General features: G+C 28.5%; 1 protein-coding gene across 1 annotated transcript in view; it reads left to right on the top strand.

Annotated features, from left to right (window-relative positions):
* The first annotated feature begins 1,361 nt into the window (after positions 1-1,361).
* LOC119604965 overlaps positions 1,362-21,061 on the top strand; it is a 131,570-nt gene continuing 111,870 nt past the window's right edge. Inside the window, exons 1-5 of the mRNA XM_037957895.1 lie at positions 1,362-2,625; positions 6,381-6,598; positions 13,375-13,524; positions 13,836-14,269; positions 20,074-20,424. Of these exons, the coding sequence (XP_037813823.1) occupies positions 1,988-2,625; positions 6,381-6,598; positions 13,375-13,524; positions 13,836-14,269; positions 20,074-20,424 (1,791 nt within the window). The 5' untranslated portion in view covers positions 1,362-1,987. The remainder of the gene's footprint in view (positions 2,626-6,380; positions 6,599-13,374; positions 13,525-13,835; positions 14,270-20,073; positions 20,425-21,061) is intronic.

Here is a 21,061-nt window from a genome sequence, read left to right as displayed (position 1 = left end):
AAGCAGATTTATGTTGACTGTAAATCAAGCGTTAACAGGGAGTGAGTGTGTTTGTTTTTTATGGAAAGAGCATGAAGTTGGTGTTAAGTAGTTATTAATAAATCTTAAGTGCTTTAGTTTTTCATAATTGACTACTTAAGTGGAGAGTGTGGTTTTTTGTGTAAAATAAGATAATGTTACAGTTAATGGCTTGCCACAGAAAAAGAAGGGGGTTTTTTAAGATTGAAGTAGGATTTTAATGGGGGCTAGATACATAATTTGGCAAAGTATAATTATAAAACTTCCGAAAAGGGGAACTCGCAGAATTGCTCAAATTTAAAGGGAATAACTGTTTTAAACCGTTAACATCTACGATACCAAGTCAATGAATATAAATTCCATGAACAACGTCTCTCGTTACAAGCTGTTGACGTTTTGCTACCTGAGGAGTTTATTCTCAAGAGTAGAGCCAGCAAGTAAAATTTTCTAAATTATTAAATTTATTAACAAAAAAATTCAATTAGTTAATTTTTCTCCACAACAATCACTCAAACGTTTCAAACATTTTCATCACCTGTTTCAAAGCATCAACTGCAAAGTACAACTAATTTATTTCTTATTAGAAATAATTTGACAGCAGACATATAATAAAAACTGAAAACGTAAAAGAGTGAGAAGGAAAAAACAGAAAAACCTGCTCTGTTACCTCATCATAATTTACAGTAATTTTTGAAAAACATTTGTAACATGTGTTACCGCAAATTTGTAGTGATTACCGTAGTTTTAAAATTTAATCATAGTTTTTTTTTCCTTTTGTCAACAAATTGTGGGGAGTCACTAACATTTAACAAAATTGTAAACATAACATAAAAACTAACTGAAACAATATGAAAATTTTAATAAAAGTTTTTAGCTACAAATCGTGTATAATTAACAAATGACAAGTTTTTGGACTAATACTTAAGTACACAAATGCTATTAAGGGCAGCTTTTAGAACAAAAGAGAAATGAAAACGATAGAAAATAAAAACAAAACTAAAAAAGTAATTAATCCTTCTTATAGCAAGAAAATCACTGAAAAATAAAGTTTTAAAAATAGAGAAAATAATGAACAACTTAATGAGGGCGTATAATTGATATTTTATTTGATACTCAATACTCATGCGTCTGGGATGAATGAATAAATATTATCTAAAGCATACTTTTAAGAGCATATTTTAATTTATTTTATATCGAACTAAAAAGACGTATGATTTATTTGTAATTATTACGCTAATAATATTACGTATACGTTTAGGTATAATTTACTTGAAATAAATTTTGATTTTGATTGTAACAAAAAAAATTTAAACGTTTCCATTTTTTCTTTTATTTCCAGATAATTCTCCATAAATATAACAAAAAAGTGTTCAAAATAATAGAAATTATTAACGCTATGAAATGTGTAAAATTGCCAAAACTAAAAAAAAATTAAATTGAAATACTAAAATTTGCATTAAACTATTTAAACAGACAACTGCAACGAACACAAAATCGAATAAAGAAAAACACAAGCAACAAGAAAAAAAAAACATGAAATTTCCCAAACATTTTGTTTTAACAATAAATATTGGCTTTGAAAACGATAGATATAAAAGTATGAATACCGCAGAATAACAACAGCAGTATCAACAACAATAACAAAAAATTCTAACTAAAAATTTATGCCATAACAAACAAAACTAACAGGGAAAAAAACATAGAAAATTGCAAAACAAAAAACAAGAAAATCGAAATCGATGGGAAAAAGCCAATGTGTTGTTGTTAAAAACTTAAACACTTGCAGGCAGAGTCTGATGCGACAAACGAACGGAAAAAATAAAACAAAAAATAACATGTTAAACTGTAACAACAAATGAATACGATAATAAAAACAAAAATAAAACACAAACAAAACCGTTGTTAAACTAACAAAACCAACAACAAATATAGAAAAAGCAAAAATATAAAACTTCAATAAACCAACATTATGCGGCTGACAAACTGCAATTGCTTGACAACGGCAGCAGCAACAGCAACAACAACAAAACACGAAGAACTACACAACACAAAAACAATAACAATTAAAGACTGCAAAACACTACCCATAACACATACAACAACTACAAAAATAAAATCATTAAAAACATGCAAAAAATCACTGTCAACGACAGCAACTGCTGCTCTAACAACAACAATAGCAACCACGCTAGCTAGTACTTTAAATTCAGCAACAGAACTTCTCTACACTAGAATTAATATAACAACAGCAACTACTACAACAACAACAACACCACCTGCCACACCAGCAGCAGAAACTTTAACAACAAGTTGTCGTTGTCGCTTAAAGCCAATGTCGTGGTGGCGTCATCAACATCGCTGGCATTCTCTAACCGCCACCCTACTAATACTTTGTCTTTCCGCCATCATTCAATCATCACCCGCTCTTAATATACAAGCCTCCAAATCGGACATATATAAAAATCTACGTCTCGGTCATCGTATTGTTCAGACACGCTACGGTCGTTTGCATGGTCTAATACTGCCACTGGATAATTATCGGTTTTTACGTTCGGTTGAAGTGTTTTTGGGTGTTCCGTATGCCACACCACCCACCAAACAAAATAGGTGAGTTTGAGTTTATTTTGTTATAATTTTTCCAGTTATTATTTTCGAAAATGTAGTGGCGGTTGCACTTCCTTTGAAAATGCAACATATGGTTGAGCAATTTTATATTCATGCAATTATTAAATTGTTTGTTTTAATTTTAGTATTTTTCAAAATTAATTGGATGGCTTACACTTTGCTCATCTGTTTCCAATCTCATCATAAATTACGCATTTCGCTCGTTCCGGAGACTTCCGGAACTAGACCTCTGTAGTAGTTCTAGTTCAGTTCTAGTTCAGTTCTAGTTCAGTTCTAGTTCAGTTCTAGTTCAGTTCTAGTTCAGTTCTAGTTCAGTTCTAGTTCAGTTCTAGTTCAGTTCTAGTTCAGTTCTAGTTCAGTTCTAGTTCAGTTCTAGTTCAGTTCTAGTTCAGTTCTAGTTCAGTTCTAGTTCAGTTCTAGTTCAGTTCTAGTTCAGTTCTAGTTCAGTTCTAGTTCAGTTCTAGTTCAGTTCTAGTTCAGTTCTAGTTCAGTTCTAGTTCAGTTCTAGTTCAGTTCTAGTTCAGTTCTAGTTCAGTTCTAGTTCAGTTCTAGTTCAGTTCTAGTTCAGTTCTAGTTCAGTTCTAGTTCAGTTCTAGTTCAGTTCTAGTTCAGTTATAGTTCAGTTCTAGTTCAGTTCTAGTTCAGTTCTAGTTCAGTTCTAGTTCAGTTCTAGTTCAGTTCTAGTTCAGTTCTAGTTCAGTTCTAGTTCAGTTCTAGTTCAGTTCTAGTTCAGTTCTAGTTCAGTTCTAGTTCATTTCAAGGTCAGTTCTAGTTTCGCATACAAAAGCTCAAGAAATTACTCAGTTTTGACCAAAAAATGCTTTTCACTAAAAACGCTTTTTTCGCCATAAAAGCTTTTAAATTAGATATAGTTGGTTTAAAAAAAAAATTCTTCGAAAAATGTTTTTGTTTAACAAATATTTTTTTATAATAAAGTTAAATCCAATATTTTCTTTATAACTGAGGGTTTATTTAGTTACCAAATTTACCTTTCCTTTAAATTTGTTTAAATTAAATCTCTTTGTTTGTTCATTATCAAAAATATTTATGTGAATAAATACAATAACCTTTTCACAAATTTAGAAATATTTTCAAACAAAAATATAAGGTGATTTGGACATAAACAAAAGGAAGCAGTCAAACAATCTTTAAAACATTTTATTGCTGTTTTTTCCAATTTAATGATTTAATCAAATTAAAAAAGTACAACACGCACTTGAATAAAAACTCCCACCAACACTCCTTGCAATGAAAATAAAATAGGTATAAAAATATTTTGGAAAACAAACAATACACAATATAAAAAACAAAATAATTGTACTTTGTAGCCCAACTTAAATAAATAAAAAAATTTAACCGACAAAATACCTTTTGAATATTTGGCCAAAATTATGTTTATACCAATACCAACACAACAAAAGGAAAGAATATGGTTGTGTTTGGTTGGCTGATTGTTTGTTTTACGGATGTTGTATTTTCCACTTATTTTTACTTTTTGGAAATGGCATACTCTTGTTGAAGTTTTATAAACATGATCCGCTTAACATGGATTTTTCCCGCTGCTTGTTTAAAGATTTTACATTTTTTTACTTTTTATAATATTTTATTTTTTTATTGCTTTTTATTATTTGTTAACAAATTTCGAAATTCCTATAATTGTGTGTGACACTAAACACAAATGAGAAGTGAAAGCATTGAAAAAAAAAACTTAATAAGGATTCTGTTTCATTTTATTGAGAGAAGGGGTGTTTGAAATAAAAAAGGACTTAAAATTAGAAATAGGATTTGAATGTATAGCAACAGCTGTTGAAAAATTTTGTACATGAAATAAAAATGATAAAAATACAAAAAACAAACAAATCATCAAACCACTAAACAACAACCAACCAGCGAACCAGTCAGACAGCCAGGCACTCAGAGCCACAAAAAAAATTGGAAAAAAGTTTGTGTTTTAATAACGTAAATTGTAAAAAAGTGATGACAGCATAAGGTTGTCTTTAATATAAAATCATATTTAAATTGTATGTGACACTGATACTTGGAAACAAGTGAATAATGAATAGTGATGTTAATGTTAATATTTTAGGGCTGAAATTCTTAAAAAAAACGTTCCTTCTCCCTTTCCCCCAGATGTCTGTCTCTCTATGCAAGTACCACAATTTGTTTACATTCCACTTTGATTGCGGTAATGGCAACAACTTTACATTATCAACAACAACATGTTGACCCATCATTATAATTTTATGTTTTAAATGTGTCCTTTTTTAAATTATCTCTGAGTTTTTTTATATTTAATAATTGTGTTGCTGGACCTGTTTTTTAAACAATATTTGAATTGAGTTGACCATGAATTTTGGTAATGGTTTGTAATCACAGCTGTAACAGACTGAATCTAAAATTAGTAACTTAAAAATATCTCTTTTTGAAAAAAGCTTTTTTTAAGGTTTTTGTGGCCAAAACTGTTGAAAAAGTTTATTATAAAAAAGTGTTAAGATATTTTTCTCGGAAAAAGTTTAATTGTAAAAAGAGTTTAGGTTATTAAGCTTTTGTGAAAAAATAAACTTTTTTTAAGCTTTTTATGGTTTTCTGAAAAAAAAAAAAATTATTATATTTAAAAGATTTTAGAGGTTTTTGTGTCGGTAGCATTAAAGCTTATGTAAAGCTTTATTTTGAAACTTATTGTAGACATTTTTGTAATTAGAACATTAAAGCTTTTAGTTTTAAACTATTTTTAAGCTCTTTATAAAATTTACTATGAAAAAAGTAATTTGAAGTTTAAAATATTTTTGTACAAAAAGCTTTTAAAAGTTTTTTTTATAAGTTTCCTTGAAATTGCGTGATATAAAAGCTTTCTTAAGTTCTTTATTGGGTTTTAGGTTTTTGAAAAAAAAATCTAAAAAAACTTTTTAAGCTTTTTGAGAAACTTCTGACTTCATTAAAAAGCTCTATAAAGTTTTCTGGCATTTGCAAAATCGAAAATGCCTTTGTGAATAAATGCTTTTGTAAAATAATTTTTGTGATAAAAGTTTTTTAAATTTTAAAAGCTTTTTGCAAAAAGCTTTCTTAAAAAATCATTTTGTAAAAAAAAAAACTTTGTGAGAAAAAACATATTTAAGCTTTTTGTGAAAAAAAATATTTAAGCTTTTTGTTAAAAAAAAAACTGGTTAAGCTTTTTATGTAAAAACACTTCGAAGCTTATTGCGCAAAATTAATTTTAACTTCTTTTTACAGAAAGGATGTTTTGGCTTTCAGTAAAAAAGCACTATCAAGCTTTTTATGAAAAAAGTAATTGAAAGCTTTTTAAAAGTTTTTTTGTGGATAAAAGCTTTTTGCGATAGAAAATTGTTTGTTAAAAAACTCGTCTAGTATTTAAATAATACACAGTTGAATAGCATTTCTAAGCTTTTTCCGAACATAATAGATTTTTTAACTCCAACAAAAATCATTTAAGCTTTATTATCATAAACTTACCAAAAACAGAAAAAGTTCTTATATTCAGCTCATTCTTAGTATACTTATATATACATTCTTAGAATACGATAACAACTAAAATTTATTTAATATCCTTAAACTTTAATATCCAGTTCACATTATTTTATTGTTGCTTTTGGCGAATTGATTGTTGATTTCCTTCCAATACAATAAATATATTTATTTTTGATCTTCTTATCTTAATTCTCTACATTACTGTTTTTCTTTAATATTTTTTTTTTTTTCTTTGTATATATTTTTTGCAGATTTAGTCCTACACGTGCACCAGCTCCCTGGGATGGCATACGTATATCGGATACATACAGTCCCGTCTGTCCACAACGTTTGCCAAATATACAAAATGAAACGGCTGCATTGGAGAAAATGCCAAAAGGACGTTTAGAATATTTAAAAAGACTATTGCCACATCTGGAAAATCAATCAGAAGACTGTCTATATTTAAATATATTTTCACCCATCAATGGTGAGTACAATGATATGTGACATACTTGGCTGATAAAAACAATATTTGATTTTTTTTTTTTTTGGAAAAACAAAAGAGAAAGACAAAAATTTGCCCAAAATACATAAATGTTTTAAATACATAATAATTTTATGTGCCAAAAACAATATTGATATTACCCCAATAAATAGTTAGATAAATATGTTATACAAATACATACACATGCATACATATACATGTACTATGTATGTGTAAGTATATGTGTTTTTCTCTTCATGCAGAAGATTAATAAACTTTGCCAAAGCCAAATAATGGTTTTAACATAAAACTAAAATTTATTACCAACACTTTCACATTGCTGCCAATGTACATACATACACATACATACATACGTATATAGCTATATATACTAGAGTTGCTGATAACAAGACAGACAAAATTGTTTTTAATTAAAAATTAACCACAAAAAACGTTTCATAATCTCATTAATTTATTTAATAAAAAATGTAAACAAATAAAAACAATAACAAACAACAACAACATACATACATACAAACATTCTTGTGTAATATTTTATTAATTGTATTTTAAAAAAATCACTAAAAATAAAACAACTTTTACTTTCAAGCATATACACACTGTTTAACAAAATATAAATAAATAAATAAAATTACTATAATTAAAATAATAAATTCAATTAAAAAACAACAAAATGCCGCCACATATGGTAAATGTCAAAACAAAAACAACAACTATGAATAATTGAATTTGTTGCAGTTAATCAGAATTATTGAAATAAAGGTTTAAACCGAATTGGGGGATCTGTAAGCTACTATATAAATGGGATAATTACGATATTATAAATTGATTAAAGCTTATAGAAAGCTTATTTTATACAGCTTAACACAAAAAGCTTTTTGTCGAAGGTACCATTTAGAGCTTACATACAAAAGTTATATTACTGATATACAGACAGAGGTTGACCGACTATACTTTCACAGTTGTTTTAAATTTTCTGACATTAATTACAATGTAATTTTAATTTAATACAAAAAAACGTAAGCGTTAATCTGCATTTAGACAGGAAAAAACGACATGTGTCCATACATTTTAATGTTTAATCAATGTTAATAAACAATGCACTCCAACAACAAAAAGTTAAAAAGTTAATATTTAATATAAAACAATATAATTTTATTACTTGTGTCAATTGGGTCTTTAAAACAATATAAAATTCAAATAAAATCCATATCACACAGAGACCTCACAAAATAACAAGGAGTAAATAACCAACAAAATACAAAAACAACAAAAAAATAATAATTAAACTCTCACACTGTGAACGACAATAAAAATACCACCAAATAAAGAGAAAATGTTAAAATAAAACAATTACACACATCTCAATATTCGGTTAAATGGTTACTTTGATGACAAAAACACTGTAGTACACACATATACATCTACACCTACATACATATGTACTTGAGTGTAATCAAACCCAAGTATAGAGCCATAAACACCCACACATACATACTTATAACCGTAGCAAGAGCTGTTTAAAACAATATGTATGAATGTATTTGTGGTCATTTCCTGTTTAATACACATCAAATACAGGCACACATGTGGTAAAAGTTCCCCCCATTAAGTAAGTGAGTAGGCAATAGAGTGTGTGTATTTTACTGAATGTGAGTGAGTGCCAGTCAGTCAGACAGTCACTTTATTGGTTACTGCATTAAATAGATTCTCAACTACATTTCAATCAAAATTACCATTTTGTGTAAAAATCTGCTTTCTTCCTTCGTTCATTCATTTAGTCAGTCAGTCAGTCAGTCAGTTTGTTAATGATGCTACTACTACTGCTGCTCAGTTGTTGACATCAAATCAAATGGAAACCACCTCATTTTAACCATTTACACGTAAACGACAAGAGTCCATTCAAATCAATGGCTGTTTATTGTTGTTGTTTCTTTATTTTTTGTTTTTTCTGTTTTTACTGTTTTGTGTTGTTGTCTGCTTTGGGGAGACGTCTTTTTAGAGAGCCAGACTCTTTAACGACCTCTAATGCATTAAGTATTAACACACACACATAACGTTTAGTAATCTATACATCCTCTAGGCTGCGAGGCAAGTAGTTGGAAAAAAACCAAATCAATTTAATTTAACTACTTTAGGGACTTTAAGTAGGCAAAAAATAAAGGAAATTTCTGTTTTTACTTTCAAATAAGTTTTTTATTTGTATATTATTTTATTGAATTCTTTTTGAAAATTTTAACGCATTTTTCAAATTATTTTCGCACCAATACATAAATAGCAACTAGAGTCAATAGAGTAAAATAATGAAATTGATATTAAATGATCATTAAAACATGAGACTATATAAATTGTTGTTTTTTTATTTAATGCATTCAAACTGTGAATGCTGTAAAAAAGGTCTTAAAGGAAATAATTAATTTTTAGCTTGAAAATATAATTTTGAGATCACCCATAATATCCTTCAAAAATCCTTAAAAATCTATTTTTAGTAGAAAACTCATATTCTCTTTAAAATATCAAATTTTTCACTAAAAGCTTAAAATCTTTTTTTTTTATTTTTTCCTTAATTTCACCATAGTCCCTTTTTAAAAGTTTTCATTGTCACTACCTATTTAATTTATTGCTTTAACAGCTGTGTCTGCCTATCGTTTTATATTAAATTTATGTTTTTTGTAATTTTTTTCTTTTCTCTCTCTCTCTCTATAACTACATACAGATATATATTCATTCAAAAAAAATTTACATTCCTACGAACAACCATATTTACATACTTGAAATGCAACACATTAATTTTCATTTATTATGTGTTTATAAAAGTGATAAATTTATTTAAAAATAATACGAAAAAAAGCATAATTTTTATGGAAAAAAGAATGTAAAAACAGAGCAAAGCATTTACTATTAACGCCTTGGGCGTATGAGGAATATTTTTTAACAAATAATTAACACGCATACGTACAGATTCAAATGTGTATGACTCCGGTTTAATTTAAGGAATTTATATAATATCGAAGCGGTTTTTGTAGCAATAACAGAAAAGCAGTTAATCATTTTTTTATTGATTTCTTATTTAAATTATTCCATTTAAATTAAAATAAATGATCTTTGCCCTAATTATGTTTAAACTGACCTTCAAAACAATTACCAAAGCAAGGTAAACTACAAATTTAAATGCAAAATTTAGTAAAGTATTTTAATGATGAGGATTTATAGCTAAAAGCTTTAGATTAAACACATACATAAATGTATTTAACATAAAGCAGAAAAAAAATAGATTTATTATTTTAAGCAAGCATCGAAAAAAAATAAAAAAATATGCTACACATTTATGCTTGAGTATTAACATACATTTATAGCAGAGGAAATTACTAAAGGAAACAAATGATCAAAAAGGAAATAAATCGTCTAAAATTGCCATAAAGCACAAATGAAACCAAACGAACTAGTTTAATATCCGGCATATTAAAATGGAAAATTAGGAAAGAGAAAGCAAAAAAAAATATACACAATAAATAGAATTTAAATACAAACGCAAAACTAAAAACAAGTTATTGGTATTAATATGATGTTTAAAACTTTTTATTGCAAAATGTGAGAAAGGTGAAAACTTGATAAAATATCTATCTAACTAACTAACTAACTAACTAACTAACTAACTAACTAACTAACTAACTAACTAACTAACTAACTAACTAACTAACTAACTAACTAACTAACTAACTAACTAACTAACTAACTAACTAACTAACTAACTAACTAACTAACTAACTAACTACTAACTAACTAACTAACTAACTAACTAACTAACTAACTATAACTAACTAACTAACTAACTAACTAACTAACTAACTAACTAACTAACTAACTAACTAACTACTAACTAACTAACTAACTAACTAACTAACTAACTAACTAACTAACTAACTAACTAACTAACTACTAACTAACTAACTAACTACTAACTAACTAACTAACTAACTAACTAACTAACTAACTAACTAACTAACTAACTAACTAACTAACTAACTAACTAACTAACTACTAACTAACTAACTAACTAACTAACTAACTAACTAACTAACTAACTAACTAACTAACTAACTAACTAACTAACTAACTAACTAACTAACTAACTAACTAACTACTAACTAACTAACTAACTAACTAACTAACTAACTAACTAACTAACTAACTAACTAACTAACTAACTAACTAACTAACTAACTAACTAACTAACTAACTAACTAACTAACTAACTAACTAACTAACTAACTAACTAACTAACTAACTAACTACTAACTAACTAACTAACTAACTAACTAACTAACTAACTAACTACTAACTAACTAACTAACTAACTAACTAACTAACTAACTAACTAACTAACTAACTAACTAACTAACTAACTAACTAACTAACTAACTAACTAACTAACTAACTAACTAACTAACTAACTAACTAACTAACTAACTAACTAACTAACTAACTAACTAACTAACTAACTAACTAACTAACTAACTAACTAACTAACTAACTAACTAACTAACTAACTAACTAACTAACTAACTAACTAACTAACTAACTAACTAACTAACTAACTAACTAACTAACTAACTAACTAACTAACTAACTAACTAACTAACTAACTAACTAACTAACTAACTAACTAACTAACTACTAACTAACTAACTAACTAACTAACTAACTAACTAACTAACTAACTAACTAACTAACTAACTAACTAACTAACTAACTAACTAACTAACTAACTAACTAACTAACTACTAACTAACTAACTAACTAACTAACTAACTAACTAACTAACTAACTAACTAACTAACTAACTAACTAACTAACTAACTAACTACTAACTACTAACTAACTAACTAACTAACTAACTAACTAACTAACTAACTAACTAACTAACTAACTAACTAACTAACTACTAACTAACTAACTACTAACTAACTAACTAACTAACTAACTAACTACTAACTAACTAACTAACTAACTAACTAACTAACTAACTAACTAACTAACTAACTAACTAACTAACTAACTAACTACTAACTAACTAACTAACTAACTAACTAACTAACTAACTAACTAACTAACTAACTAACTAACTAACTAACTAACTAACTAACTAACTAACTAACTAACTAACTAACTAACTAACTAACTAACTAACTAACTAACTAACCTATTAACTTCAATCCAGACCCCCCATCTACATACATATTTACCAGATACCATTCTTTACAATTACATAATATCTGCAGATGGTTCATATATTTGAAGCCCTTAAGGCACCTTTCCTGGAGCTTTATGATTCTGCTTAAGAGATATACTAGAAATATTAGATTTATTTGCAAAATGATTTACTCCATCTCCGTCTCCCCTAATTTTACGTTCTTCAACTTATTTATATTAATAGATTTTATTTTATCATTAAACAAGAATAAAAATGCAGTTAATTTTATTTTATTTTCATTTCATTCCTCACACATACATCTCTACACATTTTATGTCCATCATTTATTTCAATAACAGTTTATGGTTCATACTTTTTTTCACCTAACATATCTGGTCTCTCCTTCTTTTTCCCCTCAAATTCTCTGCATCTAAATCAAACATTTTTGTTTGTAAATGTAAATAAGTGTGTGTGTATATATATAAGTGAGTATCTGTTACTCTGACTGGTGTTTGTTTGATAAACATTTGAATGTAATTAATTAAAATTAATCATACGTCACGTAGCAACACAACGAAAGAATCATGAATAAAAATAACAATGTCTGAAGAGAAAAAACAATAAAAAAAAAACAAACAAAAACGGACATATAAAGACTGGAAAGAAAGTAAAGAAAAACAGCAACAAATAAAATAAACATTATTGTTGCTAAACGCCCTTTCCCAGACGTAAATTTTCTAATAAGCTTTTTTAAAAAAAACAACAAGTTTCGCTTTGGTCCATATAATAAAATATACTCCGCTACTATGTTAAAGCCAAATAAAGCTGCTTATCTTAAGAACTCTTCGTAAGATAACATTTATTTTCTTTAATTTTTGTTTATTTTTTAAGGAAAGAAAATAATAAAAACAACAATAGATTAGCAAGAAAACAAAAATTCCTTAGTTTTATACCAGCTTTCATTTTTAGTTCCTTTTTTGTTGTTGTTGTTTCCTTATGGCATATGTTTATGTATGAAGCAGGGCAATAATCATTTATTTCACTTTCTGTAGCATTTTTACCTTTTTTCCCTGGTTGTGTTTGTGTTTGGTGTCTGCTAAGTTAGTGGCTGTTGTAGTCTTCCGGAAACATTTAATGGAGCTTAAGAACGCGTTTACTAGCGTACAGTCAAGAATTTTTATTTTCTAATTTTTATTACAGTCACCTTTTTAGTCGTACGGGTTGTGCTGTTGGTGACTTTAAGTAAAGGGCTTTCAAATTGATAAATTATACTAAAATATAGTTGACTATGTATGTGTTTATTAACTTGATTTTTTAATTTTTCACGACCTCAAACTTGAAACTGTTTTAAAGAAAAACAGACTTATATTTTATAATCTAAAGAAAACTAAAGAATTTCCCGGAAAGTCTGTAACTTTAGACAGTTTTGCTAAGAATAACTACTGCCTTAATTTGTTTTTTTTTTTTCATAAACAACAAAATATTTATTTATTTTCGTTGAATTCTTATAAACAACCAAAGACCATTATTTAAATAGAATTTTTTTTCTTTATCCTATTTTTAGCCGGAGCTAGTGAGAAAAAATTACCCGTAATTGTATTTATACACGGTGAATCATTCGAATGGAGCAGCGGTAATCCCTATGATGGCAGTGTATTAGCCAGCTATGGCGAAGTTGTGGTAGTAACGCTTAATTACCGTTTAGGAATTCTAGGTAAGTGCAACAATAGCAATAACAACAACGAAGCTTAAAAAAATAACTAAACTAAAAGTTACTATACTCAAGAAAACCATAATAATAAATTATTATATTTAAGAGCTAAAGCACAAACTCACACACGCACACACACACACAAAAGTATAAATATAAACATTTAAGGTGCGTGCCTGGCTCAATAGAAAAGTTAGAGAATACCTGCCGGTATCACCATTATTTATGAGCTTAATAAACTGTAGCTGTTTTCTGTTTTCTCTTTTACCTTTTTTTGCTTTCTCAAAATTTATTTATTTCTACATTCTCAACAGGTTTTCTAAATGCCAATCCAAATCCTCAACAACATGCACGCGTTGCCAATTATGGTCTAATGGATCAAATAGCAGCATTACATTGGATACAACAAAATATACAGAAATTTGGTGGTGATCCCAATGCTGTTACTCTGGCGGGTCATGGTACTGGAGCGGCTTGTATTAATTATCTAATGTCTACACCCACTATGGTGAGAGGTCTTTTCCAACGCGCGATTTTAATGTCGGGTTCAGCCTATTCATCTTGGGCTTTAGTGGAAGATCCTGTTTCTTTTGCTGTTAAATTAGCCAAAGAGGTTAATTGTTCTATACCGGATGATTTGAATAAACATCATGAACAAATTGTGGATTGTTTGAGAGATGTTCCATTGGAGGATTTGTATGCAGCGGATATTCAAGCGCCCACGTTTTTAACTTCCTTTGGGCCATCGGTAAGTGAAGAGAGAGAAGTGAAGTGAAATAGCTTTAATTTGATATACACATTGTCGTTGTACAAAAACCAATTTCGCTATATGTCCTTCAAATCATGGAGTTATATCTCAAGTGTTTATAGGCCTATTGTGTTCATTTTCGTTATATAATATCTGGTATTATATAACGTAGATTTCTAAAAACATCCTGACCTTTTAATAACATTACTTACATAAAAAGCAAAACAAATTCTATACTCTTGAATCAAAAATTCAAATAAAATGAACATTTCCTTAAAAATACTTAAAATAATTTCAACATTCCCTTTCACCTTGTGTTCGTAATTGGTAGCAGGAAAATCCTTAATGAGTTATTTGATTTCTAAGATTCTTTTAATTTTACTCTTTTATATTGCAACATATTAAGATGCATTAATTTGCCAAACAAAAATGAAAGAGAAATATATATCAAAAACAGGAGCATAAAGTAGGGAAAAATCTGTAGAATTATATTTCTAAGAATTTATTGTATACAAATGAATGAATAATACACAAAAATTTGTGTTTTAAGGTCGAAAGAAATGTATGTGCCAAATTTCATCAAATTATCTTGAAAATTGCGACCTGTAACGTACACAAAAGCTTTACATGGACACACAGACGGACAGGTGGTGTAGGGTATAAAAAGTACTAATTACAAAAAGTACCAAATATTAAAAATACTGATATATCGTCTTAAAAATCTTTTTTAATTTTTTTAACTTTCTATTGTGTTTTAATAATTTGGGTACTTTTTAAAAAGAAAGCTTTTCTCGCATTATTACTTTTCTTTAAAAGTAACATTCGAAAAAAGTACCTTTTGAAAAAAAGTACTAAATATAAAATAATGTTTTTGTGATAAGAGTTCATACACGAATCGTACGCTATAATGTTTAAAATACCTTTTTCTGTTTAAAAAATTTTACATTTCAAATAGTACTTTTTCACAGAAAATTTATTTGTTTGGCAAAGTTCTCTTTAAAAAGTTTTCTTTTTTGAAATAAGTACATTTTTGCCAAAAATCTTTTTGCCTTTAATGTTTTCTAAAAAAAAGTACTTTTACAAAATAATTCAAATTTTGATGGAAAGTATTTTTTATAAAAAAATATTGTATTAAAATTCATTTAAATGAGAAAATATTAATAAAAATTCCAAAAATAGTACTTTTTACCAAAAAGTACTTTTTTGCATAAAATGAGGAAAATTCTATATTTTTTTTTAATTTTCCTTTAGAAACCAGCTCATTAAGCCTAAGAATTGTTAAATAGGATACAAAAATATTATTCAAAAAAAGTACTTTTTTAAAAGGTACCCAAAAATCTAGCAAATGGTTGGCCTTTTTGCATAGTATAAAAAATAATTATTAAATTAAATTAAAATAAATTAAAAATCTTTTTTAATTTTTTTAACTTTCTTTTGTGTTTTAATAATTTGGGTACTTTTAAAAAAGAAAGCTTTTCTAGCATTATTACTTTTCTTTAAAAGTAACATTTGTACCTTTTGAAAAAAAAGTACTAAATATAAAACCAATTTTTTGTGATAAGAGTTCATACTCGAATCATACGCTATAATATTTGAAATACCTTTTTCTGTTTAAAAAGATTTGACACTTCAAATAGTACTTTTTCATTGAAACATATTTGTTTGGCAAAAGTTCCCTATAAAAATTTTACTTTTTTGAAATAAGTACTTTTTTGACAAAAATCTTTTTAACTTTAATACTTTCTAAAGACAAGTACTTTTACAAAATAACTAAAATTTTGATAGAAAGTACTTTTCATAAAAACATATTGTATTAAAATTCATTTAAATAAGAAAATATTAATAAAAATTCCAAAAATAGTACTTTTTACCAAAAAGTACTTTTTTGCATAAAATAATTTATATATTTTTTTAATTTTCCTTTAAAAACCAGCTGATTAAGCTTAAAAATCGTTAAATAGGATATAAAAATATTATTCAAAAAAAGTACTTTTTTTTAAAAAGTACCCAATATTACAATTATTTGAAAATCTAACAAATGGTGGGTCTTTTTGCATAGTATAACAAATAAATAATTTTCCCCTCTCTTACCAGCGGAAACAGTGTAAATTTTATTTAAAAAAATATTAAAAAAAATAAATAACCAAAAAAAAAACTGCCCCAAAAAGTAAATGAATGCCAAGTGAAAGCAAAATACAACAAATAATGAAAAAAATGTCATTTTAATAGGCTGTAAAATGAAACAATGAATAAAAAGCCAATGATGATGGTGATGAAGATGATGGCATATTGTAACCGTAATATTTATATGACGGACTTTCTTTACATTCTACTAGCAGCAAACAACCTCCCACCAAAAGCTTTTATAGCCATTGACATTCCTATTGCTGCCCATGTACATGGAGTGTTAAATTTATAGTGTCTCAATTGATGATGGCATATTTTAAAATTGTAATTTTTTTCTTTCATTCTTCAACAACAACATTTACATTATTCTGCTTTCCATTTTTTTCTTTTTAAACAATTTTTATGATAGCAAAAAGGAAAATTTCTTTAGAAAGTTGAAAAAAAATATAAAAAAATAATAATAATAGAAAGTTGTATATGAAATAGAACAAAGGCCATGAATAACAACATTCACAAGGACAGCAAATAACAAGAAAAACTGAAACATTTAAAAGTGCTGTACAAGCTACAGATAGAGCGAGAGTACAAAATATAGATACTTGAAATAGGCTAAAATACTTTTAAATGAACCTATGACACTGTTGTACACTTGGACAACAAAACATTCTTGACAATGTTGAAAAAGTAAGAAAAAAATTATAATAATAAAAAAAAACTGATAAAAAAGAAAACATATTTATATGTATGTTTATACGCATACAAGATGTTGATTGTCCTTGTGTGTTAATGAGTATCTGTAGTGAAGTGTATGATATTTATTATACGTATATGTAGTTTGTTGGTATGTTCTTGTTACGTGTCGAACTAGTACTTGATAATAATGAAGAAAAGCTGTTTGTAAGCTTCTTTTGCATAAGTGTATTTTTTTCTTTCCTTAATGCCACTTGCTTTTTCTTTCTGCCACTACTTCAGTTTCCTTATAGTATTTTTTAGCATTTCGGAGATTTCTATGGTCTTCTTTATTGTTGGTCATGAATTTAAACTTGAGCTGTTGTCATTGCTTCAATGCTTTTCTTGCACTCAAGTGTTGGACTCTTTGATTTATTCGTAAAAATAATCAAACGTATGAATTTTGATGAACTGCCAGCAAAGTGTGTTTATGAGTTGAAGAATAATTACTTAAAAATTTCAAAGATTATTTCATGTTACTGAAAAAGCCACAGAAACTGGCAGCTAAATGCACGATCCATATCAAAGAGTTATATTATTAAATATTTGTGTAAAATATTGGGAGAAGAATAGGTATACTACTGGGCTTAATGCTTTCTATTAAACGTTACTTCTGTAAAAAAAAGTACCAATTGTGAAAATGTCCCAAACTGTATTACAAAAAACTAAATGAAAAAAGTACTTTTTAGAATATAGTTACGGATATATAAGAAAATTTCGGAGCAGCCTATGAAAATGTTGTCTAAAAAAGTTGCTGAAAACAACCACATATGTATGTTTTTTTTACCCACCATAAAAAAGGGGTATATTGATTTTGTCATTCCGTTTGTAACACTTCCAAATATTGGTCATAGACTCACAAAAGTATATATATTTTGGGTCCTTATTATTCTAGACGACCTAGTCCATCCGTCTGTCTGTCTGTCTCTGTCTGTCTGTCTGTTGAAAGCACGATAGAGTCCGAATGGAATGAGCTAGAGGGTTGAAAATTTCCAAAAATATTCCCTATAGATATTGTTTGGTATTGAAAATATCGGTCCACGTTTTCGGATAGCCCCCATACAAGGGGACCCCCGAAGAATAATTTTAATGGGCATATTTGTTTTAAAAGTACGAGTATAGTATTGAAATTCGACATAAATAAGTTTCATATAGGTTTGGTCCATAATTGACGCTACCCCCCCATATAAGCTCGCCTTCGGAAAGTAGCTTTAAAGCTTATTACTGGCTTAAAAATACGAGTAAAGCGATGAAATAAGTTTTATACGCGTCAAAATCTCTCTACCAAATTTATTGAGGATCGGTCTATAGTTGACCCTACCCGCATATAGGGCCTCTACCTTTCTATCTAATTTCACGACAATCGGTCCATAGTTGACCCTACATCACAAATATGTATGTTCACGGTTTAAAAATTTAACAAAAATATTTTGTTTTTAAAAATAAATATTTTGTTAATTCAAAGAGCTCGGTCCATAATTGATTTAAGTCATTAATGTCGAAGTGCTTTACGTGAACACCTACCGTGTTGTCTTATTTCCCGGTGATATTTTTCAACCACTGGGTGAGCTTTTGTGACGATTCACCACCACCCCATTGTGCTTCCGGTCCAGAGTACGTGTACTTTGCTCAAGTACTTGAGCTATCTAATATCTGATCATTGCTGCCCCATTGCTTAACTTCCGAGATGCAAAAACATCACTTCTATTTACAACCACGCAGATGGAATGGCCTCTGTTGAGTCAGTCCGCAACAGCAGCTAGAGACGTAACCAGTAGACCGAAGTACGAATCCATCAAATAAGCCGAGACTTTGTTTTTACTCACAGTGACATACTGTAGTAATTCTGGTATGAGCAGACTTTACTCTGAACATAACTGGACAAGGAAGGGAAATTCAATGTTATCACTTGTATAAGATACCTTTCATCTATCATCATTCAACCCAGCACACTTCTAATTCATCCGACACACTCAATAGAGAACAACATCCCGGCAGACTAGAGGTACTGGTAGCACCTCTTTACCCCAGCACTGCAATACACCAAGTTGAGGGTCTTTCATAAAGGAAACATGCCCCGGGGGGATGACTAGAGGTACTGGTAGCACCACAAAACTGCAATACACCAAGTTGAGGGTCTTTCATCAAGGAAACATGCCCCGGGGAGGATGATTTAAGTTATATTCCAAATATCATTCTGATGTTTATATGGGGGATATCCCACTCACTTGTTGTTGTTTTGTTTTTATTATCAAAGTATTTTATCCAAAAAAGTACTTTTGCCATAAAGCTCATTTTCAAAAATGTTTCAAATTTCTTTAAGAAGACTATTATTTATAATACTTGTAAGTTATAACTTTTTCTTTCTGCTAAAAGAATAAATTCCTTTGAAACTCAATCTGTGCCTTATATCGTTATATTAACGCCATATTTTTACACATAAAAAAAGCCGCAACGTAACTTAAATATAAACATGTCTAGTTTAATATATGAAAGGAAAATTTAAGGAAACCTAAGCAAAAGGAGCAGTTAAGTTCAAAGATATTCCATTTAGGGCATTTTTCATTTAAACCCATACTTACAAGACGATTTACAGTAGAGTATTTCCTTAAACAAACATAAATATGTGAGTACAATCTTTACATCTATGTGTGTGTATTGAAAAGGCCAACAAAAAAAAGGTTGGTCTATTTCTTGATATCTTACAAAACAAATCTACTTGTCTCTATTAGTCATCGTTTCATAGCTAAGGCCCTTTTTTTAGGCTAATATGGAAAAATATGTGTATGTTGTTAGAAAAAAAAAACGTTTTCAGTTTCTTTTGGTTGATTGTTTTTTTTTTTTTTTTTTGATTTTTCTTTTAAATGTTGCCACTTTTTTTTATCATATTTGTTTTTGTTTTTTCTAACATCCTGTTTTTCTTGTCTTCTTCCTTATTTTCAATTTAGGTTGATGGCGTCGTTATACGTTCCGGACATTCCAATCTCGATATCGATGATTTAATGACACGCAGCAGTAAACGCTCATCAAACGATGGTGGCGGCGGTTCTTCCTCGGGAGGGGGTGGTGGTGGTGGCAATTATGGCAGTGGTTATTTTAGTGGTGGCAGTTCATCTTATACGAATGGTGGCCTGGGTGCTCACTATGATGTTTTATTTGGTGTGGTTACGGGTGAATCGATTTGGCGTTTTAGTGCCCATGATATACAAAATGGTTTCGAGGGCGAGAGACGTGATAAAATTATACGTACTTATGTGCGCAATGCCTACAATTATCATCTAAATGAAATATTCTTTACGGTAAGTCAGAGATCGTGTTATTTTACTTATTATTTATAGAATAAACAAATTTATAAGCCTTAAAGTAGGCCTTAATAATTTCGAAACGAAGCTAATTATAGAAAATTTTGTTTATAGGTTTTTGTGTGTAATATGAGTAATTGATTTTTTAAAATTTTTTTAACATTTGTTTTTTTTTCAATTAAACTTTTTTCTCTGACTATAACAAATAAATATCAAATGGAGCTCTATAAATAAATCACAGCCAATCAATTTTATTTTACACACACAGACAAAATTACAATTCTATATTTGAATATCTATTTGTTTAACTTGGCAAGGGTGTATGTATGTAAGAAAAGCTATGGGTGGGTAAATATAAATTTATTTACTTTTTTTTGCTAAATGATTATCTTGCCAATACTGCCTCAATAAAGTTTTAGCTTTTTTGATGTTGTGGAGTGTACGACAAAGTCTATCTATCAGTCTGTCCCTCTGTCTGTGTTCTAACTATGGCAGTGTAATAAATTTTGTGTTAATTTGTATTTTTTTCATTACTGTTGCTCTTGTCCCCCTCCCCGGCTCTAAACAAAGTTGTACTATTTTCTTTGACGAGATTGATTGGCTGTCAATATTGGTGGGTAAGTTAGTGCTAAAA

The sequence above is a fragment of the Lucilia sericata genome, unplaced genomic scaffold, assembly GCF_015586225.1.
Source record: "Lucilia sericata isolate MDLA Ls3-8-SP2 unplaced genomic scaffold, ASM1558622v1 Contig000447F_arrow, whole genome shotgun sequence".
Classification (NCBI taxonomy): Eukaryota; Metazoa; Arthropoda; class Insecta; order Diptera; family Calliphoridae; genus Lucilia; species Lucilia sericata.
Note: the sequence above shows the minus strand (reverse complement) of the source record. Positions and strands in the feature narration are given on the sequence as shown.